We start from the raw sequence: 27,022 nt of genomic DNA on the forward strand, positions 1-27,022 counted from the left end.
ATTGTCTGCAAAAATCATTGTAAGCTCATGTAATAAAGAAAAGATCAGAAGGGTATTATTCCAAAGCAGAAAATGCTAGTAGACATTATTTCCAGGTGAGATTATGAGTGATTTTCTTTTTCATATTTATCTGTATTTTCTAAGTGTTCTAAATAAATATATAGTATATTTATAACTAGAAAAATAAATTAAAAGCCCACCCATACATCTCTATCCTCTTACCCTGCTTCATTATTACAGTAATGGCACTAATTACTGCCTGAAAGTATATTGTATATTTATTTGCTTCCTTGCCATAGTTTGTTTCCCCAGCTATGATGTAAGTTCTAAAAGATCAGAGGTGCCTGTGTCCTTAATTCTTGAAAAGTTTTTGGCACTTAATGAACACTCCATAAATATTTGAGTGAAGGAGAATAAGTCAATGAATGAATGGATGCGGGAAAGAACAGAAAAACAGTCAACCTCAGGTATGGGCAGTGGCACTCCTTTGGATTGTGCCCCTAGACCAAGCTTCTGGAGTGGTGACCCTCTTCCTCCCATCTGTAACTTCCTCAGGATTGGAGAAGGGCTTTCTCCAGATTAAGCATCATCAGAATGAAATAAAACCTGAAATGTGCCCAAATTAGGGTTAAAAGGGTAGGAAGTAATCTAGAAACCTCTTACTTTAAAGGATATCCTTATTTAAAGGATAGTTGAAGGGTCTGATACTGTAAAAGAAAAGGGAAAATATAGCCATTTCCAAATGCTGGAAACCAGTCAGGTGGAGCCATGCATTTATTCCATAAATATCCATTGAGCCTCTTCCAGGTGCCAAGAACTGAAATAGGCACCAAGAATACAGGGTGGATGAGTGGGACTTCATCTGTTTAATTCCTGAGGGAGTACCAAATATCAGTGAGAAGTTTGGAAAGATAGATTTGAATGCATTGTAAACAAGAAAGTCTACAATAGCCTTTCTTAAAGTTCATTTCATGGAACAAAGATACATGGAGTATTTATTTATGTTACATAAAAAAAGAATTATGGGGCCAAATAAATTTAGAGAATCTTGATGAAGTTAACACTTTTTAAATTACAGCACAGGACTTCTCAGGGTCTTTAATACTGTGACTCTCCTTAAGAGCATATGATTCCTTTCCCCAAATCTTTTGGTTAAGAGGACTATTTTTCCAGGACTCAAATTCCATGGGACGAGCATCAAGAAAAGTTATCCTCTCTTCATAATGGAAATGGTGACCAGCAACCATGGAAGCAGACAGGCACTGAGGATTGCACACTGGCACCACACACCACAGATGCCCAAGTCTTCATTCTGAATCATATTGATTCATATCAATCCAGTCTTCTCACTTCATGCCCCTCACCTCGTGATTTTCCCAGTTACCAGTCTCAGCACTCAGTTATTCCCCTTTCCATGCCTGCTTTGAATTTGGCCTTAAAGAACCATACCTTGTGCTTCTGCTTCTGACTTGCACTCTGTGTAATAATAACTCTGGCTCTTTCCCTAAGCTTCCTGGGGCCACTCTGGGTAAGGCTCCACTGGTTCAACTCTTCCATCCAGCTCACTGTATGTGGAAGAAAGAGACCCAGACAAGGAATAGACAGCTTCTTGTGTCAGGGATGCCATAAATGGGACGAGCTTGGGCTTACTGATTTGAAAAGTTTTTTCCTGTTACTTTCAGAGACTTCCTCAACAGGTCTGAGATCCTGTAATGTCCATTTCTAGATATTATTTTAAATACTTCTAGTATCTGGGAAAGCAGCTATTTCTCTGAGTGCATCATCTTATCAGTTCTCCTATGAAATGCAGATGCTCTGCTGCACAATTGAGAAATCCTTCACATGATGAGTCAGAACCACTCACAAGGTCACTGGGCTTTGTTCGACCTTCCAGTCTTACGAATAAAAACCCACAGTGCCTTTGAAGCCTTGCATGAAACTCCTGCAGGGAGAAACTCTTGTGACTTTAGACTATAGTCCTCCAAGCTTGTCAGATTTTTGTTCTCTTACCTTGTAACTTGGGTTCTCATTCCAAAATCCAGTGATCTCATTGATTGCAGCACTTCAATACAGCCCATGTACTGGAATAAGAGAAAAAAAAATAAAGACTAAGTAGGAAAAATGGCACAAAAATAGTTCTCAGCATCAGAGGTGATTTCCTGGGAAACACCTAAATCAGTTCCTAATACCAAATTACATTTGCACATTCAGCCTACCATTGATATTTCTGACCATTAATGGACACATACCTTAAGCTTCAGTTCAGTTACAAAACATCAGCTAATCCAAACTATTAATATGGTATCAGGAAAATGGCTGTCATCCCTGACAAATGTGAGCTCAAGGATATGAGAGCTTGGGCTCTGGGGCCAGCCTGTGTGAACTGGAGTCCTGGCTCTGTCAGTTATTACTTATGGAGCTTCAGCAAGTTACTCAACTTCTCTGCATCTCAGTTTTTGGCACTAGCAACATAGGGATACAACTATTGTGAGAGTTTAATTATTTAATTATTTCCTAAGGTGTTCCAATTCCAAAGAAAGGCAATGCCAAAGAATGCTCAAACTACCACACAATTGCACTCATCTCACACGCTAGTAAAGTAATGCTCAAAATTCTCCAAGCCAGGCTTCAGCAATACATGAACCATGAACTTCCAGATGTTCAAGCTGGTTTTAGAAAAAGCAGAGGAATCAGAGATCAAATTGCCAACATCCACTGGATCCTTGAAAAGGCAAGAGAGTTCCAGAAAAACATCTATTTCTGCTTTATTGACTATGCCAAAGCCTTTGACTGTGTGGATCACAATAAACTGTGTAAAATTCAGAAAGAGATGGGAATACCAGATCACCTGACCTGCCTCTTGAGAAACCTATATGCAGGTCAGGAAGCAATAGTTAGAACTGGACATGGAACAACAGACTGGTTCCAAATAGGAAAAGGAGTATGTCAAGGCTGTATATTGTCACCCTGCTTATTTAACTTATATGCAGAGTACATCATGAGAAACACTGGGCTGGAAGAAGCACAAGCTGGAATCAGGATTGCCCGGAGAAATATCAATAACCTCAGATATGCAGATGACACCACCCTTATGGCAGAAAGTGAAGAGGAAAAAGCCTCTTGATGAAAGTCAAAGAGGAGAGTGAAAAAGTTGGCTTAAAGCTCAACATTCAGAAAACGAAGATCATGGCATCCGGTCCCATCACTTCATGGGAAATAGATGGGGAAACAGTGGAAACAGTGTCAGACTTTATTTTCTGGGGCTCCAAAATCACTACAAATGGTGACTGCAGCCATGAAATTAAAAGACGCTTACTCCTTGGAAGAAAAATTATGACCAACATAGATAGCATATTCAAAAGCAGAGACATTACTTTGCTAACAAAGGTCCATCTAGTCAAGGCTATGGTTTTTCCAGTGGCCATGTATGGATGTGAGAGTTGGACTGTGAAGAAAGCTGAGCACCGAAGAATTGATGCTTTTGAACTGTGGTGCTGGAGAAGACTCTTGAGAGTCCCTTGGACTGCAAGGAGATCCAACCAGTCAATTCTAAAGGAGATCAGTCCTGGGTGTTCTTTGGAAGGAATGATGCTAAAGCTGAAACTCCAGTACTTTGGCCACCTCATGTGAAGAGTTGACTCCCTGGAAAAGACTCTGATGATGGCAGAGATTGGGAACAGGAGAAAAAGGGGACGACAGAGGATGAGATAGCTGAATGGCATCACTGACTCGATGGACGTGAGTTTGAGTGAACTCCAGGAGATGGTGATGGACAGGGAGGCCTGGCATGCTGCAATTCATGGGGTCACAAAGAGTCGGACACGACTGAGCGACTGAACTGAACTGAACTGAAGGTGTTCTAAGAGCAGCGCGTGGTACATATGTATGCTCAAATATTAAAAGAAGCAAAACTAAATGTGAGACAAATAATACACAAATATCAAGTATTCTGCTGCTGCTAAATCACTTCAGTCATTTCCAGCTCTGTGTGACCCCATAGACGGCAGCCCACCAGGCTCCCCCGTCCCTGGGATTCTGCAGGCAAGAACACTGGAGTGGGTTGCCATTTCCTTCTCCAATGCATAAAAGTGAAAAGTCAAAGTGAAGTCTCTCAGTCATGTCCGACTCTTAGCGACCCCATGGACTGCAGCCTACCAGGCTTCTCCGTCCATGGGATTTTCCAGGTAAGAGTACTGGAGTGGGGTGCCACTGCCTTCTCCAAAATAAGCATATAAATGCAGATAAACCCAAAGCTTAATAACATAAGAAAATTCTACTTTTTGCAACCTCATTTATTCAGAGGATTCAAGGAAAGAAAAAGTCATGTCCTACACCAGGAAGGAGTAAATCTAGCTTGAACATGGAGTATTGGAAAAGGCACCAACGCTCATAAAGCTAAAAGACAGTTCGTTATATTTAATGTGGCAAAAGTGGGAGCTGTGTTAGGCTGGTGTAAAGAGTGGCGGGATTACTCTGTGTTTGAGAAGCCTAATGTCAGCAGCAGTAGGAAGGTTGGTCAATAGCAAGGGAGTAAGTGAGGATGCTCCTCTTGAGAAGTAACAAAAGCTCACCCTGAGGAGGGATGGTGGGAAGGAAGGGACAGATTCAAGTGACATCTCGGAAATAGATACTACAGGATCCGGCAGTTGATTTGATCTAGAGAATAAGAGAGAAGGATGAGTCAAGGATGACTCACACGTTTCCAGCCAGGGTAGCGGGAGGAACAGTGATTCCATTAACAGAAAGAAGAAAGCCAGGAGAAGGGAAGATGAGGTGGTCTGGGACCTGTTCACTGAACGATGCTGGTAGGGTATCCAGGAAACAGCAAGCTGAGAGTTAAAAACTGGATTCTGGAATCATGGAGAGGCATTAAGCCTAGGGAGGCAGGCTTAGTAGTCCCCCGTGTAGCTCTGCCCGGTGAGGCAGTGGGAGTCATCCTCTTAGCAGAGCCTCAGTTGATGAGGGAGAGTGTTTTTCTCTGAGAATGAGCTCGGAAATGCGATGAGAGCCAAGCGGTCTGATTGAAAGTGATCTGTTGGCTCCTTGGAAATGATCTGCTTCCTGTTTAGCTTTCCCCTGGAAGCCTTCCAGCCTCCTTCTGCTTGTGGAAAGATGGCGGGAGCTGGGGGTGCCTCTCCAGACACTCTTGGAGTATTTCTCAGCGAATTCTGTACATTTCGCATCCTAAGAGCAGGTGAGTGCACCAAGTGTTGTCTAGAGCCTCGTGTAGGGGAGAGTTTGCTGGTCAAGACAATTGCCCGGCCATTCTCAGCCAGATTCCTGTTCCTCACATTCTTCATGGGCGCTCTAGTATTGACAGCTAAACCCTGTGTTTTCTGGCTCTGTCACCTGCTCCTCTGCACTTTGCTGCCACACTGGCCTTCCTTCCATTCCTCAAATACAGCCAACTCTTTCCAAACATAGGGCCTTTGCACTAGCTGCTCCATTGCTAGCTCTGCCTAGATCCTCCCCACTGCTCTGTAAGACTGACTCCTTTCTATCCTTCAGGTTTTAATTCACATGTCACTGCCTCAGAGACCCTTCCTAGCACCCTTCATCACAGCCCCCCATTTGTCATCATGCCACGAATAATCAAGTTTACTTGTTAACTTGCTTATTACCTGTCTTCATTCCCTTGACTGTAAGCATCATAAGAGCAAGGACCATGATCACCATGGAATTCCCAACACCCGGGACAGTGCCTGAGCCACAGAAGGTACCCAGTAAATACTGGATGAAAGAGTCAAAGAGGCTTCTACTGTTGAGCTCCAACAGTAGTTTACAATGAGCAGAGGGAGGTGAATTTCTGACTGTTTGTTCTCTCCATCCTGGAGGATGAGCAAGGAGTATAGCAGAACTGAGGTCTCAGAAAGAGACTTGAGGGGAAGGTGGGGAAAAAGGGCCTGACTCCCCAGGTGTTCCAGGCGTGGGGAAAACCCTGAGTGATAAAGCTGACGGGAGCGGGAAACGAGGCAAAGCATGTAAGCTGAGGCAGAGATGCTCTGAGCTTCAACAGCTCAATGAGGGAAGGTGTCAAATGGGGCAGTTCTCAGCCCAGTGATGTGAGTCACCGACTGTGGGATTCTGGTTAACAAGGGAAGAGGTTTTTAGTGGAGAGTAGGAGAGGAGGACAGAGAGAGAGGGAATCTTCCAAGCTTTGTTCTTCCTTTTTAATTGCAGTTTATCCTGGCGTGCTGCAGTTCGTGGAGTCACAAAGAGTCGGACACGACTGAGCGTCTGAACTGAAGTTGCTTTACAATGTTGTATTAGCTTCTGCTGTGCAGTAATGTGAGCCAGCTATACATATACATCTAGCCCCTCTTTTTTGGATTTCCTTCCCGTTTAGGTCACCACAGAGCACTGAATAAAGTTCCCTTTGCCATACAGTAGGTTCTCACTAGCTATCTAGTTTATCCATAGCTGTGTATAAATGTAAGGTTTTGTTTTTAATCACACTTCATGGCGATAGCCACCTCAGCCCCGTCCTTCTAAGGCAGGCCCAGGAGTTGTTTCCAAAACCCCCCTTCACTGAAACCTCTGTTTTGCTTCACATACTTGTCTGTCAGCAACGGCACACCTTCTGCCAGCCTCGCTGCGGGAAACGTGAGTCACGGTCTGAGATGATCGTGACGATGAGCACATTCCCCATCCACCCCGGGCATGTGGGGTGGAAGGCACTCAGGGCAACGTGAAGGGAGAAAATCAATGCCCGCTTTTTTTCCCACAATGACTCTGAAGCCCAGATGCACCTGGTCCTCCCATTGACTCACTCAGTCCATTTCTCAGAAACCATCGCTGTGAAGAAGCAGGGAGGGCATGGTGCATAAAAAGACTGTCAGTATCTGTGTTTAGGTACCTGACTGAACAAGTGGAAAGTGGCTGAATGTCCAGGCCTGAGGGAGCAGGAATTTAGTTTGTTGGTGTCAGTATAAACTAACCCTACCTCTCATTCACGTATTAAGTGTAGGTCTGCAAAGACACGGGCTCTATTCTCAAGAAACCTAGCTCCATGAGGACAGGACAACCATGAAAGAGATGATTTATCTTTTCTTTCTATGAGGTTAGTCATGGTTAATTCCATTTAATAGATGAAGAAATTAAGCCCTATTAATGGGAAGCGGCTGGCTCAGTTTCACTTATTCAGTGAGACTGAATCAGGGCTTATTCTGGAGGTTGCAGTCCATTTCTGGGAACCTGTGTGTGAGCCTTGTAGGACAGGAAAATTGAAAAGAGAGGAGGTCATCCAGCTGCCCCCTCTGCCTCTTCCTTTGGTCTTCCAAGGTGGGAAAGAAGGTGACCCACCTGGGGGCCCCGTGGTAAGAGCAGGCATGAATCCAAGCTCTTCCGGGGCCAGCAGGATGTGGCACCTGAGACAGAAGACACGCCCTAATACCTGGCCCTGTGATGGGGAGAGGACACTGAAGACCTTTATTCAAGGTATCAGGGGTGGTAAGAACGTGACAGCACTCAGACAACCTTTCCATTCAGCACCTGACAGACGGCTCACCTAGATTCCAGCTCACGCACTCCCTTCTTGCCCCAGGGCAGTCATAATATTTTTGTACTGTCTGAGCTTCAACCACTTGTTTCTAAGGCGAGGTGAACAGTCTATTCATGGCCTGTGTATCTTGGGCTTTGCATTCCAGAGAAGAAATTATTACTGGGGTTTTCAGAGAACAGGAATGAGAGCTGGCTTGTGGGAACTTTTCATCCTGACTCTTACAGAATGATGACCTTCAAAGATCTAAAGAAAAAGGATATATATTCTTATATCCTCAGGAAGAATATCTAAAGTATACATATTACCTCTGGGAATGGGAGAGAGGCAAACTTTTATTTTTTACTTTACATTTTTGTATTGTTTGTGTTTGAAAAAATAAGTAAGTGGTATTATTTTAGAGTTTAAAAATTACATAAAGTCTACCACTTAACCTCTTGGAATCACAATTTATTAATTACCAAGTAAGGTTAAATCTCTTGTTTTTCAATGGCATTTTCCCTTCCTTAGAATGTGCCTGCCCTTGTGCTAGATGGTAGAAGCCACCAACATGACCTAAAGACATTGCAGGATTTTTCTGCCACCTCTAAATAACATCTAATCTTTCCCATTAAAAACAGGGGAAGTGGGAAGAGGACAAACCTTGAGACATTGCCTCCACTTCCTTACTTTCAACTCATGCTTCAACTCACTACAGTAGCTTCTGGGCTCAAGACTCTATTGAAACTCCCTGAGCAAACCAATGATCTTGTCCACTCTAGTGACCTGTTCCAGCCTCTGGTTCACATACTCTTCCCTTTCTTTCAAACCCTTCATCCAACCAGGGGCCAAATTCCATCAATTTAGTCATCTCTCGTATCTGCTGTAGTTTAGGCACACTCTCTCAATTGCAATAGAGTGGACTCCCATCATATCAATGTTTGATTTACTCAGTTCAACTACTGTTTCAACCTGACCTGCAGAAAGTAAAAGATCAGTCCCTTTATTCAGCCCCTCAGCCCCCAACTCTACCACTCAAACTAGACTTGACTTCTGCCCCAGGGAAAAGGGACCTCTCTGCAAATTCAAACAGATAGAAGCCATTGACTCTGAACTGAACCTTGATGGTCCGGGTGCACAGGTGTTATAGATTTCAGAGATTTCCCAGTGTATTCTTTATTCCACCTGATTTTCACCCTAGTGATGAATTTAGAATGTAACCCCCACTAAGAAGGAGTCTCTGGTGTCCCACCCTCTGAATCTGCCTTTCCCAATGTAGCCAGCACCTTACCGAAATGCAGGGTGGTATCACTCCACCCTATCACACCTCATTCCCACTTAAAACTCTCACAGATCCCCCACCTTCTTAAAGCAGAGCTTCTCAAACTTTAGAGAACTTCAGATTTACCAAGGAAACTTAAACGGAAGATTTTTAAAAACAGATTTCTGGGGTTCTGAAAAATTCTGCTTCAGTTGGTCCACAAGAATGCGTTTTATTAAGGACTCATGGATTCTGCTACAGCAGGTCCAAGAATTACACTTTGGAGAACACAACAGTCTTCAGGAAGAGATCTTACTTTCTTAGCTTAATGGACAAGGTCCCTAACTATTATCATTCAAAAGTCACTTCCGTGAAGCCTCTCCTCTTTTCCTCCTTTCTTTTTTAAATTTTATTTATTTATTTACTTCTGGCTGTGCTGAGCCTTTGTTGTCGCTCAGGCTTTTCTCTAGTTGCAGCGAGCAGGGGCCACTTTTCATCGCAGTGGCGTGTCGTGGTGCAAACACAGGCGCAAAGGTACGCAGGCTTCAGTAGTTGCGGTGCATGGGATCAATAGCTGTAGTTTGCAGGCTCTAGAGCACAGGCTCAACAGTTGTGGTATGGGGCCTAGCTGCTCCATGGCACACGGGATCCTCCTAGACCAGGGATGAAACAGTTTCCTGCACTGGCAGGCAGATTCTTTACTATGAGTCATCAGGGAAGACCTTCTTCTCCTTTCTTACCTTCAGTCTGACCACTCCCTTCTCTGGACCCTCCTCCACACACTGTATGGACATCCAGAAGACCTTTTATAAGATATTAATTGTCCATATGGCTTTTTTGGCCAGTGTGTCTGTACCTCTTTTGGAATAGGAATGGTGTCTGTTTCTTCTTTGTATCCTCAGTACTGAGCCTAGCTCACCAATGCTCCTGAGATGAATGAGTAAAATGCAGCTTGAACAACTTAGAAGAAAAGATAGGATGTGTATATAAAAATAATTATATTAAAGGTTTAGATCATATTAATCCTTTTTTTAAACTGTATCTCATCTAACTTAATTTTCAAAAAGAATAACCATAAAGGTCAAAAGCTCAGTGCTTAATAATTAAGATATTAATGAGTAAATGGATCCAGACAGGAGAAAGTAACCAGATACAGGGAAATCTGGAATTATACAGACTACATGAAAGACAAAACCCAAGCTACTCACTCTAGCCCCTTGTTGCCATTTAGGAAACCAGATCTGATTTTTCAAAAGAAGTCAGAAATAAGACTTTATGAATTTTCCTAAATTTTAAAACCAACAGGTCACAATGAACAATCCAAAAATTAAATTTTAAAAATTACATTATAAATAGAATTAAAAACAATAAAATATTTATAAATAAACAACAAAATAAATGCAAAATTCAGACTTTGAAAACTATAAAGTATTGTTGAAAGAAATTTAAGAAGATCAAAATAATTGGAAAGACATTCCAAGTTCATGGATCAGAAGACTTCATGTTAAGATAGCAATATTCCTCGAACTGATCTATTGACTCAGTTCCTGGCAAAATACCAGATGGCTTCTTTGCAGAAATCGACAAGCTGATCCTAAAATTCACATGGAAATTCAAGAGACCCAGAAGGGCCAACACAATGTTGAACAAGATAAAAGTTGGAGAACTCACATGTCCCAATTTCAAAACTCCTGACACAGCTGTACAACAAAACAGGTGTGGTGATTACATAAGGAAAGACATATAGATCAGTGAAATAGAATTGACAGTCCAAAAATAAACCCTCATGTGCTCAGTCGCTTCAGTCGTGTCCACCAATTGAATTTTGATGAGGGCACCAAAACAATTTAAGTGGGGAAAGAACAGTGTTTTCAACAAATGGTGCTGGAGCAATTGGATATTACAGAATGAAATAACATACAAAAGAATGAAATCATACCTCTATTCCACATCATATGCAAAATAAACTCAATAATGGATCTAAGATCTACACATGGGAATTAAAATGATAATACTCTTAAAAGAAAATACGCAAAAATTATCATAACCTTGGCTATGACACCGAAAGTACAAGCAACCAAAGAAAAAAATACATAAATTGAATCTTATAAAAATCAAATACTTTCGTACTTCAAGGGACACTATCAAGAAAATGAAAAGATCACCCACAGAATGGGAGAAACTGTTTGCAAATGATTTATCTGATAAGGGACTTGCATCTATAATACATAGAGAACACTTACAACACAACAGTAAAAAGACAAGCAGCACAATTTTTAAATGGACAAATGATCCGAATAGACGTTTCTCAAAATAAGATATACAAATGGCCAGTGAGCACAGGAAAAACTGCTCAATGTCATTCATCACTAAGGAAATGCACATCAAAACCACAATGAGATACCACTTCACACTCTCTGGAATGGCTATAATTTAAACAAACAAACAAACTGAAAATAGCAAGTGTTGGCAGATATGGAGAAACTGGAACCCTCATACATTGGTAATGGGAATATAAAATGGTGAAGACACAAGGGAAAACAGCTTGGCAGTTTCTCAGAAAGTTAAACTTAGAACCACCATCAGGTCCAAAAATTCCACTCCTAGATATTCACTCATGAAAAATGAAAACATAGGTCCACACATAAACTTTCACTCCAATGTTCACAGCAGCACTAGTCATAATAACAAAAAGTAGAAACAACCTGAATATCCATCAACTGATGAATGGATCAATAAACAGTGGTACCTCGTGTCATGGACTTGTGTTTGGCAATAAAAAGGAAATGAAATACTGATACATGGCACAACATGGATGAACTTTGAAAATATTTTTCTAAGGGAAAGAACGCAGTCACAAAAGACCACATACTGTGTGATTCCATTTATATGAAATAACTGGAATGGGTAAATCTATAGAGCTAGAAAGGAAGGTTGGAAGGTTTGAGGGGGTGGGGTGTGAGTGCTACAGGTCACAGAGTTGATTTGGGAGTTGATAAGAATGTTCTAATATTGGTGGTGACTGTACAACTCTGTGAATATACTAAAATCCATTGAATTGTATACTTTATATGGGTGGATTATATGAAATGTAATTATATCTCAATAGAATTATTATCAAGCAATAACAACAACAGGCCAAACAAATAATATCTGCAGGCAGTGTGTGATCCTGATATAAACTATTCAGGAAATACATGTGAATGGATGAATAATCCATCTATGAATAAGGCTTCAGATCATAATAGTTGTTTGAAATCTTCGGCACCCTTGAGGCAGAGTTCATTGCTCTTCCTTTGGGCTCCCAGAATATCTTGGTCACACCCGAAGGTTGTACTCACCCAGTGATGCAGCTATTTATCCATTTAAATATCGATGTCTGCCCACTGCTAAACTGTGTGCCTCTCAAGGGCAGGGAGTGAGTCTTAGTCATCATTATCCCCAGCACCTCTTACAGGGTAATAAATGATTTATTTGAATGAAGGAGCCAAGAAATAACGTTCAGGAAGTCTCAAAATAACCTGCATCCTAACTGGACCATCTGTAATGTGTTCTTTCTTAAAGGGGTATATTTCCAGTTAAAATAATCCTGAAGTAAAGCTAGTCAAAGCCCTCCTTACACCAAGTTTGAGTTGGGTGTGTGTCATGTGAGAAGGGAGTGGAAAGTCCTTCCCCACTTAGTACAGCACCAATCCATGCAAACCTGGGGCAGGTGGACGCTGGGGAGGGGGACTCTGCCTCTGGAAAGGGAGCAAGTTTAGAGGGAATTCAGTGAGACAAGCCTCAAGGGAAGAGGCACAAGTGGTCCTGGCAAACACTGCCTTTCTTCTTCTTTTTTTAAAAAATTGAACTATGGTTGATTTACAATATTCGGTTAGTTTCAAGTATATAGCTTCAGATTCTTTTCCATTATTGGTTATTACATGATATCATTATATTGAACATAGTTACTTCCCTATGCTACACAGTAAATCCTTGTTTATCTACTTTATATAGAGTGATGTGTATCAATCATTTCCATACTCCCGGTTGATCCCCCCCAACCATTTCCCCTTTGGGAACCATTAGTTTGGTTTTTGTCTGAGAATCTATTAACACCTCCTTTTCTTAGATGGGCTTCCCTGATAACTCAGTCGGTAAAGAATCCGCCTGCAATTCAGGAGACCCTGGTTTGATTCCTGGGTCAGGAAGATCTGCTGGAGAAGGGATAGGCTACCCACTCCAGTATTCTTGGGCTTCCCTTATGGCTCAGCTGGTAAAGAATCTGCCTGCAATGTGGGAGACCTGGGTTCAATCCCTGGGTTAGGAAGACCCCCTGGAGAAAGGAAAGGCTACCCATTCCATTATTCTGACCTGGAGAATTCCATGGACTGTGTAGACCATGGGTTCTCAAAGAGTCAGACATGACTGATTTCTTAGATGATCTTACAGCACCTTTGAAACTTCCCACCAAGAGCACAGGGCTGCTGACACCTTCTTGCTCTCCACCACTCTCTGTCCTCTTGTATTTGCTTTTCTTCAGAGTATTTACTGCTTACAACAATGTTTGTTGGTAGTCTGTCTCCCTCACTAGAAGATTAGTACCAGACAACAGGACTGCTCTACCCCCAACAACTAGAATACTATCTGGTATACAGTAGTCCCTCAAAGTAAACTTCAGTTGATTAAACTGAACAGGTCTTTAAAATCCAAACATCTACCCTGATGAAAACTCCTTCTGCTCCAGGTTCAAAAGCCTGAAAATCTGAATTTTATCACTCATTCCCACTGGGGTCTTTGCAACTAGGGAATTTCAACACTCTGAGTTGTTAATATTTACAAAGATGGAATCTTCTAAAGTAAGTTGTGTGTTCTGCTGGTCCTTCCAGAAGAAGGAAGGATTCTCCAGGGTTCTCTCTATCTCCAGGGTTCCTGCCCAAGGCAAAGCAGGGCTGTGAAGGGGGGTAACCCTATCACTCTGGCCCAGATCTCACAGATGCTCTTCCCCTGCTAAGTTGATGCCTTCACTAGCAGCAAATGGAGAGGCACCTATATTTTAAAATTCCATTCCAATCCCACTATGGCAAGCAGAACTGACAACATCTTAAATATAATCTCCTGGGGATTTTTAGAATTAATAAGGACATTTTTAAGATTATTCAGAAGAAGCATTTCTCTTTGACAATGGGCAACCTGGATCCTTCAGACAGAAAGTCTTGAGGGCCAGAAGCCCAGGTAAACAATAAAGATCTTGGTCTGATTGGCACTTTGTTGACACTCCAATATTTTAGGATATGAACTGCCTACAAGCATCAAAAGAAAACTTTCAATTCATCTGAAAAACAGTACTGTTTGTCTGTGGGCAAGGAAAGTATGACAACCATCTGTATACCACACCAGGCAACTGTGCAGTATCTCATACCGACAGTCCTACTCACATTGAAAATCCCTTACACATGGGCATTTTTTTCAACTGAGAGTGGTTTCATATCTGCCTACAGACCTGAGCACAGACACAGTCTCTGCTTGAGGTCATCCCTGAGGCAAAAACTGCTCTGAGAGCATTTGGAGGGCTCTTACCTCCCCCTAGGAATAACTGTACACTCATTTCTTGGGAGGCATGAATGGCTGTCTCTGCTGCTGTGCCCAGCCAGGTAAATCACATTCCATGTGATCATGGGCTTTTGTATGAACAGCGATTTACACTGTCTGTTTTCACAAGTGTTATCTCATTTGATCCTCACAGTGAAACTGTCACAGAACCTGAACAGGTATATAATACCCCTTTTACAGATGAGAAATTGATTCTTAGGGGTTCAGTGTTCTGCTCAAGGGTCACAGGGCTGGTTCACAGAGAACACAGGTCTTTTGCTGCTTAAAGTTATGCCGTTCCACATCATCTCCCTGACCTGGAGAAGCTGAGTCTCAAAACTCTATATCTATAAAAGATGCAAGCTACTGCACAGTGATTTTGATCACTAATATAAGAAGTAGGATGCGCTTCATCCTACTGACGAGGCATCTGCTGATAGCAGCTCCCCCACAGTGCTCACATCAAATAAGAGAAGACTCCCTGTGATGCTTACTTCCCTGCAGTGACCCAGGCTCCTCCTGGGTAGAGTCCAGGGACATGTGTAAAATGAAAATGAATTCAGGGATCTGAAAACATCTGGACTGAAGATAAAGCACTGTATCTCTCCTCTAGTCACCTGCCCAAAATAGCCATTATATATATATAGAAAGAGAGAGAGAGAAAAGGCTGAGCACCAAAGAATTGACACTTTTGAACTATGGTGTTGGAGAAGACTCTTGAGAGTCCCTGGGACTGCAAGGAGATTAAACCAGTCAGTCCTAAAGGAAATCAACCCTGAATGTTCAATGGAAGGACTGATGCTGAAGCTGAAGCTCCAACACTTTGGCCACCTGATGCAAAGAACCAGCTCATTAGAAAAGACCCTGATGCCTGGAAGGATTGAAGACAAAAGAAGAAGAGGGTGGCAGAGGATGAGATGAGTAGATAGCTTTACCAACACAGTGGGTATAAGTTTAAGCAAACTCCAGGAGTTAGTGGAGGACAGAGGGGCCTGACGTGCTGCAGTCCACGGGGTTGCAAAGAGTCGGACACGACTTAGCGACCGAACAACAAGAACAATATATGTATAAACTTTTAAAATACTTTTCTCTTTTTAATATATAGGTATTATTATTCTTGCTGCTGCATGAGAGAAAGAGTGGGAAAGACAGGCATCTCCTGTAGGTGACAGGTGTTTTTATATTCTATAGTAACTTACAGGAACTCAAGAGTGATTGCTGCAACCACCACCTACAACAGTCAGTTCCACACAGTTGATCACCCTTTGTGTTTGGAGGAACAAAAATCGCATCGTACAAAGGTGAAATCTCCATACAAAATATTCGTAATGTGCTCTTGACAGAAACTCCTTGGGGACCTCTTATCTTATATTCAATTTTAATACTGTCAAGATTCAAAAGCCACAACCAATAGCTTCATGCTGAGTCCTTTGTGGGGAAGAGCAAATGCCCCATAACCCAGACTTCTAAGAAAGTTTTATCATTGTGTAAGTATAATCCTAGGAATTCAAGAATGCTATTTTCTGTTGTTCTTAAAGAAGGTCTCTCTTTTGAAGGACTGGTCCCCATTAATGAAAATAAGAATTGAAATACTGGCCAGTATTGAAATACTGGCCCAAAGATTATATTGCCTTTGAAATACCAACTGACTACTCTCTGCTGATGGATCCAGTGAAATCCCAAGTTGTGTCAAGGCATTAATATGTTTAGAAGAGAAGCAGCCTTAGCAGTGCTGCTTACAGGAAGAACAAACTGAGTAACTGACCCAACAGCCATTTAACCAGAGATCTGTGTTTAAAAAGGCAAGCTTCATCCTATTTCCTGGAAGGTCTTCATTTTCCCAGACACTATCATTCCCTTTTGCTTTTGTTTTATAGTTCCTTCCTTCCTTCCACTCTTTCCTTTGTTTATGTGAGAGCTGTTAGTGCATTTCCACGAATATTTCCAATGTTCACCTGCCCACCCCAGCCTAGGACAGCACTTCTCTTGCCCCTTTGAACCTGGCACAGCTCCTGATTTAGTGAATCTATGCAAGCAGACTATTGCTTAGGGAGTGATTTTTCTCAAATTTCCTCTCTTTCAATTAGGGAGGCACAGAGACAGGGCCTCCCTTGGTCCAGGTTCTGAGGGAGAACACTGAGTAAGAGACCCGAGCCACTTTGCTGCGGACACATGATATTAGTGACAAATAAACCTTTTTTTTTTTTTTTTTTTGACTCAGCTGCTGAGATGCTTGGATTGCTTATGACCATAGAATGACTTACTCTACCCTGACATTTATGGTAACCATGAAAGGGAAAAAGGAACAGACCACAGAGTCTAGGAGCATGGGCTCTGGGAATCAGGCAGGCCAGGTCTGAAGCTCAGCTGTGCATGTACTAGCTGTGACACTGTGAGCAAATAACCTGCATCTAAGGCCTCAGTTTCCTCATCTATAAAATAGGGACGATAACTTACCGGTTACATAAGGTTATTATGAGGCTCAAACAAGGTGATGCAGGTGTGGTGCTGGGCATAGTGACGGAGCATGAGAAGGGCTCAGTAACAGGCAGGGGCTCTCCTGGGATGACATGTTCCTCACCCTCCTCTTCAGCTCCATTTGCCTCCTAGTTGGGGAAGGTGATGAATAAGCCTCAACTACTATGAAGGGACCTCAGTTAAGAGCACTCTTTATAGAGTGTGATAAACACTAGGATGTAAGGTGCTATGGGAGTGTGTAGGAGGGGCTCCAGCCCAGCCTCAGGGAATCAGGGAAGATTTTTTAGAAGAGATGTTGGTGTGAGTCATGATGGGCAACTAAGGAGAGGATTGGGAAGGGATTTTCAAGCAACAGGTAGAGCACGTGCAAGAGGGAAAGGGCAAGATTAAGAGGTGCTCCAAAACCATTCAATATGACTAAAGTCCAGAGATACAGCTGGAGGTGTAGATAGCTGTAACTACAGTCTATTAGTTATCTACTTCACTGTCTGCCTGCGTAACTCAATACGCTCTTGATGGCTAGCAACTGGGTCCATTTACCTGGCATTCTTAGAGCCCCATACAATACATGGGATGCAGTAGGCTCTCGATAAATGGTCACAGAATGTCTGATGATTATAACCAAGTTTCAAGCCACCTGATGCATGTGACAGACTTTATTTTCTTGGGCTCCAAAATCACTGCAGATGGTGACGTAGCCATGAAATTAAAAGATGCTTGCTCCTTGGAAGAATAGCTATGACAATCCCAGACAGTGTATTAAAAAGCAGAGACATTAGTTTGCCAACAACGGTTCATCTAGTCAAAGCTATGGTTTTTCCAGTAGTCATGTATGGATGTGAGTGAAGTGATGTGAAGTCGCTCAGCTGTGTCCAACTCTTTGCAACCCCATGGACTGTAGCCTACCAGGCTCCTCCGTCCATGGGATTTTCGAGGCAAGAGTACTGGAGTGGGGTGCCATTTCCTTCTCCAGAGGATCTTCCCGAACCAGGGATCGAACCCAGGTCCCCCGCATTGTAGGCAGATGCTTTACCATCTGAGCCATCAGGGAATTATGGATGTGAGAGTTGAACTATAAAGAAAGCTGAATACCAAAGAATTGATGTTTTGAAACTGTGGTGTTGGAGAAGACTTTTGAGAGTGCCTTGAACTGCAAGGAGATCAAACCAGTCAATCCTAAAGGAAATCAGTCCAGAATATTCATTGGAAGGACTGATGCTGAAGCTGAAACTCCAATACTTTGGCCACCTGATGTGAAGAACCGACTCATTGGAAAAGACCCTGATGCTGCAAAAGATGGAAGGCAGGAGGAGAAGGGAATGACAGAGGATGAGATGGTTGGATGGCATCACCAACTTGATGGACATGAGTTTGAGCAAGCTCCGGGATACGGTCATGGACAGGGAAGCCTGGCATGCTGCAGTCCATGGGGTCGCAGAGCCAGACATGACTGAGGGACTGAACAACAACAACAAAAATTAAGTGTGATGTCAGTTTCTCCTCATGCTTCCATAAGTTTCCAAACAACGCTTCCGACCAGCCCACTTCACAGACCCAAATAAATACAAGCTAAAAATATAGCCCAGGTCATGAATCATAAATGAGATGGAAAAGCAGTGACTCACAGAAGTTAATCTGCTTCCCAGGAGAGCGTTGCTGGATGTCCTTTGCTCTGAAAGGTGAGGCAAAATGCCAGCACCATCACTGTACAGATACAGCTAATATAATTACCATTGGGTGCCCATCTGGTATTCTAAGGCTCCCATTCAAGGGTGCCAAGGGACAGCAGCCCTGTGCCTCCCATACAGGGCAGCACAGGGATGGGCCCTGGCACAGAAGCTAACAGGGTACTCTGGGTTTATACTCAGCAAATGATGTAGGTCCCTGTCCACTGTATCAGTGGTGCAACATGTGCACAATCTTGTTGGCTATGGCCTTAATATGGTTACTGTTATAGCCAAGGCAACATCTTTGCAGAATGGCTTAGTGGATGACCTATCAATATATTTGTATCCTTGTCTAATTAAGAACTTAATCTAATCTAATGATGGTATTATTAGATGGTCTCTCCTGCCAACCCATAATCCACTTAAATGCTACATCTTTGGGTTTTAATGTCCTTATTTCTCAGTTCTGAGTACGTCAGAAAATTAAAGTATAACCCTTACTCCCAAATCACACAAATATGACTCAGCTTGGAGTACTCAGGACACAGAGTTTTATTGTAAAATTAAACATTTATTGAAGGAACACTGTACACTCACAAATAAGAGCATCTGCAAGTACTACCACAAGGTAGACAAACTTTAGCAACCCTATCAAACTCTCTCTCTTATTCACTTTTGTCTACCCCCCAGTATCTGCACCCTTCCCCCTATTTGACACACCCATCAAATATCCTTAAACTTTCACCCATCTATCATATTGAATCCTGCCCTCAACACATAATCTGAAATCTTGGGTAGCAGTATACATAACTAAATTACTATTAAAAACTAGGTATCGTTTAATTAATTGTTACTGGAAAAGGCCAACGTTGTTGTCATTAGTTGCCATGTTTAGTCAAACGCGATGGCCATGGTAGGAACATCTGTATGACAGTGGTTCCCAGCTCTCCAAGACTCTACCCATGCACAGTGTGTGGTCATGTCTGAAGGCCATGGTGGCCAAAGAACCTCATTCACGCCACCCTTCCTCATAGTCGCAGCACTGAAGGCCTACATGAATGGTCAGTTGTTCAGTTATGCTGAAACCACAAATCACATTAGTCAGTCTCCCACTCGGTGATAAACTGCTGAATGATGCCGTACTAGTTTTTAGCATTCATGATTTCTCCGAAAAAGAAGCAGCCAACAATATGCCTTTGCAAAACTGCAGCCCAAATGTTAATCATCTCTCATTACACGTCTTTGTACATGAAACACTAGAGTGTTTCAGTGAGTTCTAACTCCTGATAATATGACTAAAAGAATACTGGCTTGAAAGGAATTTAGAGATTATCCATTTCAACCCCTCTCCTTTTCGTGGATTAAAAAGAATAAAGTGGTTTATCTGATGTCACTCAGAATTTAAACCACAGGCAGAGGAAAGTCACTAAAGACACAAAATGAAAGTCAGAAATGTACAAGGAGAGCCAGAAAAGTATGACACGGTGGACACTGAGGGCTCAGAGAGTCCCACAGAGGAAGAGATCATCAACTGAATTCAGGGCGACGAGAGGACCACCAGGCCAGAGGCTGGGACATATCCACTGGAATTTGGCAACTATTAGTTAAAGTAACTATTTATTAGTTAAACTATTAGTTTCTATTAGAAAAGTAGAAGTCAGAGAGTAGGACATTTAGCGTGTGATCAGGAGGTGAGGAAGTAAACCAGTGAGCAGAGTGCTTTTGTAGTTTATTTTTGTTTTGAGAACTTCATATTTTAACAAAAGAGGAAAGATAAGCTAAAGGAAGAGGTTACTTTAAGGATGGAACAGACTTGAGCATGCTTATGTTCATATGACAGAAAGGTTGACGGCAACAGGAGGAGAGAGAATAGCCAGCTCACAGCCCCCAGGAGACAGAAGTGGAAACCACTCAGGAAATACGTAAGGCCAGATTCAAAGAAATTCTTTAAATAATGAATCAAATTCTCCCAAGTACCCAAATTCAATAGCTTTCAAAGTTGGAAGAAACATTTTCCCTTTTAATATGTTTGGATAGTATTTGGAGATTCTTAAATATTCTTTTAAATAATCATGACCAAGTCTAAGTTCGTGTAAGTAGAAACGCTGTTAACAGTGGACAGTAGCATTATCCTACCACTTCAGCAACCACAGGGTTGTTTCAGAATAAACATTGTGATCAGATCAAGTCAATGTTTGAAAAAAATAAAACCCTAAGGGACTTCACTGGTGGTCCAGTGGCTAGGCTAAGACCCCGAGCTTGCAGGGCTGGAAAACTAGATCCCACATGCCACAACCAAGAGTTCACATGCTGCAACTGAAAAGATCCTGCATGCTGAAACTAAGACCCACCACAGCCAAGTAAATAATACCCTAGACTCATAAAACCTTTGCATTGGAAAAGACTATTTGTCCTCAACCCCTAATAAGTGACTTGAATGAGGTCCCGGAATGTCACAAAGCTCTAAAGAAGTATAGATATTTGGTAACCCGTTCACTCTATCAGACATTAAGTTCCCAATGAATTCCAAGACAGGTTTGTGAATCAGACTCAAACAACGCCTTTAGATTACTTAAAGTGACACTTTCAGAAAGAAACTCAGACTTTCAGATTCAATTTGCTTATTCTACAGCTTGTATCTTAAAAAAAAAAACCTCAGCATTTTTAGTTGAGGAGAAAGAAAACAGGAAGATCTGCATTTCCTTTGAAGTCCATTAGCATGAGATAGATCATTAGTACTATTGGTTGTTAAATTGAATAATGACTTTCTACAAGAATATATAGTCCATTGTAAGTACTCAAAAAGAGGGAACAGGAAGCAAGATTCTAGGGGCAGAGAGAAGTCAATCAATAATAGCTAATAACGGGAGTCTAGTTCAGGTTTGAGATTCTCATGGAAATCAAGAAGCTTTTTTCCTTCCCCGGCAGCTAACTATACTCTGAACCTCTAACCATGGCCCTGAACACCCTGACCGACAGCACTCGTGAGGACACAAATAGAAACCAAGGAGAGAGGGTGACACTACACAGATGGCCCTAGACCAACCATTCCCAAAACACCCAAAGAGGATCTCTGCTCATAGCATTGTTTTCTTTAACATCCTGCTGAAATCCTGCATCCTCCAGAAAGTCCTCTAATCCTCCCACTGAAGAAATGAGATAGACAGTTTAACCATTACCAAAAATCGTCCTTTTCAACAGTCTACACCTACACACTTTGAAGTGATCCAGGGACAGACAACTGTAAAGTTCTGCACAGCTCTGTGAGTAACACTGTGTGATGACCGGCCTTTGTCTTGTCTGTCCTAAACCATGAGCTCCTAGGAGGCCAGGGCACAGACTCTGGATGGCCTGCTTATGTCTTTCCCCTCCTTTTCCTTTCCTTCTTTCTTCCATACTAGCAGAACCCTGAATATATCCAGCTTTAAAACTAGCATTTCCCAGCTTCCCTGAAGAGAGGAGGCCAATGAGATATAAGAGAATGTCATTGGGCAAAACTTCAGGAAAGCTACTTAAAACGGGCTAACTCAGACAGGGGGTGCACCATTTTTGTCCTTGCCCTTCCTTCTTCCTGCTGCCTAGAAAATGGACATGATAGAGGCTACTCAAGTGGCCATTCTGCAGTGAGTGAGTCTGAGGATGAGAGCTATGTGTTAAAAGATGGGCAAACGCACAGATGGAAGGAGCATAGGTTACTGATGATTGTGGGACTATGTAGCTCTTGTCTACCTACTAATGGACTTTTTTCACATGAGCAAAAAAGTAAATTTCTGTTCTGTTTAAACTCTAGTTATTTGAGCCTTTGTGATAACCTAATCCAAAGTGATACAGAGGCCTCTTAATCTGTGCTTTGCAAATGGCAGCCAAGGAGTCAGGGCTCCTCTGAGGGTCCCTTCCTACCGAATGAGAGCTCTGTGAAAAGATTTAGGACTAGAATCAGTTCAGTAGTCCTTAAACAAATTTTCCTATATACCTGCAAAAGTAACATTTTAATTCCTATTACCAAAAGGCAGAGCCTTTATAATAACACTTTAAATGGAAGTCTCATCCTTGACTACTGTAAATGTCCTAAACATGGCTGAGAATACAGAAGTAAATGCCCAGAGAGATGTTTTAAAATTAAGTTAACACTAAAGTTTATGTTTGTGTTTTTCTCTTAGGAAAGTACCTCAATCCTTTACTCAGAGCCTATTTACTCTCCTTTTTTTAATATGGAAATTTATTTATTCAAATTTTATTTAGCCAATATTAATTGAAAAAAAAAACAATATTAATTGAGCTCCTATTTCAAGACAGACAATAAAAAGCTAAAATTGAGCATAACTCTATCAATTAGAAATGGTCATTATTAACATGTTGGTCATTTTATTCTTTGACAATGTATATACTGTATAAAAATATTTTTAATGCCATTTTAAAAATAACTTTCTATCCTAAGATTTTCAGTTAACATTATCTCATAAATTCAATTATATTATAATTTTATAATTACACCATAATTTCAATTTAGCATTATATTATAACCTTTGTCTCAAATTATTTAAAAAAACTCCAAAATATGATTTTAATGACTTCACAGTAGCTATATTTTTCAGCTATTGCATCAATGGGGCTTCCCAAGTGGCTTGGTGGTAAAAGAATCCACATGCCAGTGTAGGAGATGAAGGAGACAGACGCTCAATCCCTGGGTCAGGAAGATCCCCTGAAGAGGAAGTGGCAACTCACTCCAGTATTCTTGTCTGAAAATTCCAAGGACAGAGGAGCCTAGCCAGCTGTAATCCATGGGGTCGCAAGAGTCAGACACGACTGAACACACACACAAAAACGTATTGCCTCAATAATGTTGTTGACAAGCCACTCTAAAACAATGTGGCTTATAACAAATGACATTTAAATCTTATAACTACAGATCTGTGGATAGGTTGGGGTGACTATCCTCCAAGCTATGAAATGACTGGATATAGCTGCAGGTTTTGAAATTAGATTTGAATCTGCTCCATGGCCCTCATATTCTCACAGTCCCTTAACTCTTGATTTAGATACAGTTGTAAAAGGTGGACCTCTCAGGAGCTCAAACACCCACACTGAAGCTTTGGGTTCTCCTGGAAACAAGCTCAACATCAAAAGCAAAGAGTGACAGCTAACGAAGTAAAAGAATCTGAAAAATTATAAAAAGAAAAGGAAAAAAAGACATACAAATTTTAAAAGCTCAGCCATATGGGGACTTGGAGTTCAAGACAACCAACCCATCACATTCATTAACGTCTGAGGCCCTGGGTCCTAGCACACTTCTATTCAGTTGCTCAGTCATGTCCGACTCTTTGCGACCCTACGAACTGCAGCACTCCAGGCCTCCCTGTCCATCACCAACTCCCACAGTCCACCTAAACCCATGTCCATTGAGTCAGTGATGCCATCCAACCATCTCATCCTCTGTCGTCCCCTTCTCATCCTACCCTCAATCTTTCCTAGCATCAGGGCCTTTTCAAATGAGTCAGCTTTTCGCATGAGGTGGCCAAAGTATTGGAGTTACAGCTTCAACATCACTCCTTCCAATGAACACCCAGACTGATCTCCTTTAGGATGGACTGGTTGGATCTCCTTGCAGTCCAAGGAACTCTCAAGGGTCTTCTCCAACACCACAGTTCAAAAGCATCAGTTCTTCTGCACTCAGTTTTCTTTATAGCCCAACACTCACATTCATACATGACCACTGGAAAAACCATTGCCTTGACTAGATGGACCTTTGTTGACAAAGTAATGTCTCTGCTTTTTAATATGCTATCTAGGTTGGTCATAACTTTCCTTCCAAGGAGTAAGCATCTTTTACTTTCATGGCTGCAATCACCATCTGCAGTGATTTTGGAGCCTAGAAAAATAAAGTCAGCCACTGTTTCCAGTTTCCCCATCTATTTGCCATGGAGTGATGGGACTGGATGCCATGATCTTAGTTTTCTGAATGTTGAGCTTTAAGCCAACTTTTTCACTCTCCACTTTCACTCTCATCAAGAGGCTTTTTAGTTCCTCTTCACTTTCTGCCATAAGGGTGGTGTCATCTGCATATCTGAGGTTATTGATATTTCTCCCGGCAATCTTGATTACAGCTTGTGTTTCTTCCAGTCCAGCGTTTCTCATGATGTACTCTGCATAGAAGTTAAATAAACAGGGTGACAATATACATCCTTGACGTACTCCTTTTCCTATTTGGAACTAGTCTGTTGTTCCATGTCCAGTTCTAACTGCTGCTTCCTGACCTGCATACAGGTTTCTCAAGAGCCAGGTCAGGTGGTCTGGTATTTCCATCTCTTTCAAAATTTTCCATAGTTTATTGTGATCCACACAGGCTTTGGCATAGTCAATAAAACAGAAATAGATGTTTTTCTGGAACTCTTTTGCTTTTTCGATGATCCAGCGGATGATGGCAATTTGATATCTGGTTCCTCTGCCTTTTCTAAAATCAGCTTGAACATCTGGAAGTTCATGGTTCACATATTGCTGAAGCCTGGCTTGGAGAATTTTGAGCATTACTTTACTAGCATGTTTCTTCCAGTCCAGCGTTTCTCATGATGTACTCTGCATATAAGTTAAATAAACAGGGGTGACAATATACAGCCTTGACGTACTCCTTTTCCTATTTGGAACCAGTCTGTTGTTCCATGTCCAGTTCTAACTGTTGCTTCCTGATCTGCATACAAATTTCTCAAGAGGCAGATCAGGTGGTCTGGTATTCCCAACAGAATTTTCCCACAGTTTATTGTGATCCACATATCAGGGAGAAATATCAATAACCTCAGATATGCAGATGACACCACCCTGATGGCAGAAAGTGAAGGGGAACTAAAAAGCCTCTTGATGAAAGTGAAAGAGGAGAGTGAAAAAGTTGGCTTAAAGCTCAACATTCAGAAAACGAAGATCATGGCATCTGGTCCCATCACTTCATGGCAAATAGATGGGGAAACAGTGGAAATAGTGTCAGACTTTATTTTTCTGGGCTCCAAAATCACTGCAGATGGTGACTGCAGCCATGAAAGTAAAAGATGCTTACTCCTTGGAAGGAAAGTTATGACCAACCTAGATAGCATATTCAAAAGCAGAGACATTACTTTGCCAACAAAGGTTCGTCTAGTCAAGGCTATGGTTTTTCCTGTAGTCATGTATGGATGTGAGAGTTGGACTGTGAAGAAAGCTGAATGCCAAAAAATTGATGCTTTTGAACTGTGGTGTTGGAGAAGACTCTTGAGAGTCCCTTGGACTGCAAGGAGATCCAACCAGTCCATTCTGAAGGAGATCAGCCCTGGGATTTCTTTGGAAGGAATGACGCTAAAGTTGAAACTCCAGTACTTTGGCCACCTCACGCGAAGAGTTGACTCACTGGAAAAGACTCTGATGCTGGGAGGGATTGGGGGCAAGAGGAGAAGGGGACGACAGAGGATGAGATGGCTGGATGGCATCACTGACTCGATGGACGTGAGTCTCAGTGAACTCCAGGAGTTGTTGATGGACAGGGAGGCCTGGCGTGCTGTGATTCATGGGGTCACAAAGAGTCGGACACGACTGAGCGACTGATCTGATCTGATCTGATCTTACTAGCATGTGAGATGAGTGCAATTGTGTGATAGTTTGAGCATTCTTTGGCACTGCCTTACTTTAGGATTGGAATGAAAACTGACCTTTTCCAGTCCTGTGGCCACTGCTGAGTTTTCCAAATTTGCTGGCATATTGAGTGCAGCACTTTCACAGCATCATCTTTCAGGATTTGAAATAGCTCACCTGGAATTCCATCACCTCCATTAGCTTTGTTCGTAGTGATGCTTCCTAAGGCCCACTTGACTTCACATTCCAGGATGTCTGGCTCTAGGTGAGTGATTACCTTGGTCGTGAAGACCTTTTTTGTATAGTTCTGTGTATTCTTGCCACCTCTTCTTAATATCTTCTGCTTCTGTTAGAACCCTACCATTTCTGTCCTTTATTGAGCCCATCTTTGCATTAAATGTTCCCTTGGTGTCTCTAGTTTTCTTGAAGAGATCTCTAGTCTTTCCCATTCTATTCTTTTCCACTATTTCTTTGCACTGATTGCTAAGGAAGGCTTTCTTATTTCTCCTTGCTATTCGTTGGAACTCTGCATTCAGATGCTTATATCTTTCCTTTTCTCCTTTGCTTTCTGCTTCTCTTCTTTTCACAGCTATTTGTAAGGCCCCCTCAGGCAGTCATTTTGCTTTTTTGCATTTCTTTTTCTTGAGGATGGTCTTGATTTCTGTCTCCTGTACAATGTCACAAACTTCCATCCATAGTTCATCAGGCACTCTATCTATTAGATCTAGTCCCTTAAATTTATTTCTCATTTCCACTGTATAGTTATAAGGGATTTGATTTAGGTCATACCTGAATGGTCTAGTGGTTTTCCCTACTTTCTTCAATTTCAGTCTGAATTTGGCAATAAGGAGTTCATGATCTGAGCCACAGTCAGCTCCTGGTCTTGTTTTTGGTGACTGTATAGAGCTTCTCCATCTTTGGTTGCAAAGAATACAATCAATCTGATATCGATGTTGATCATCCGGTGATGTCCAT

At 41.9% G+C, this 27,022-nt stretch overlaps 1 protein-coding gene across 2 annotated transcripts in view; it reads right to left on the reverse strand.

Moving 5' to 3' along the window:
• The window catches only part of SHC4 (SHC adaptor protein 4), a 137,588-nt gene that overhangs the window by 86,403 nt on the left and 24,163 nt on the right, over positions 1-27,022 (reverse strand). For both annotated transcript variants that reach the window (XM_070378520.1, XM_005892149.2), the window contains exon 2: positions 2,011-2,081. In XM_070378520.1, the coding sequence (XP_070234621.1) occupies positions 2,011-2,081 (71 nt within the window). The remainder of the gene's footprint in view (positions 1-2,010; positions 2,082-27,022) is intronic.

This window comes from Bos mutus, chromosome 10, assembly GCF_027580195.1.
Source record: "Bos mutus isolate GX-2022 chromosome 10, NWIPB_WYAK_1.1, whole genome shotgun sequence".
Classification (NCBI taxonomy): domain Eukaryota; kingdom Metazoa; phylum Chordata; class Mammalia; order Artiodactyla; family Bovidae; genus Bos; species Bos mutus.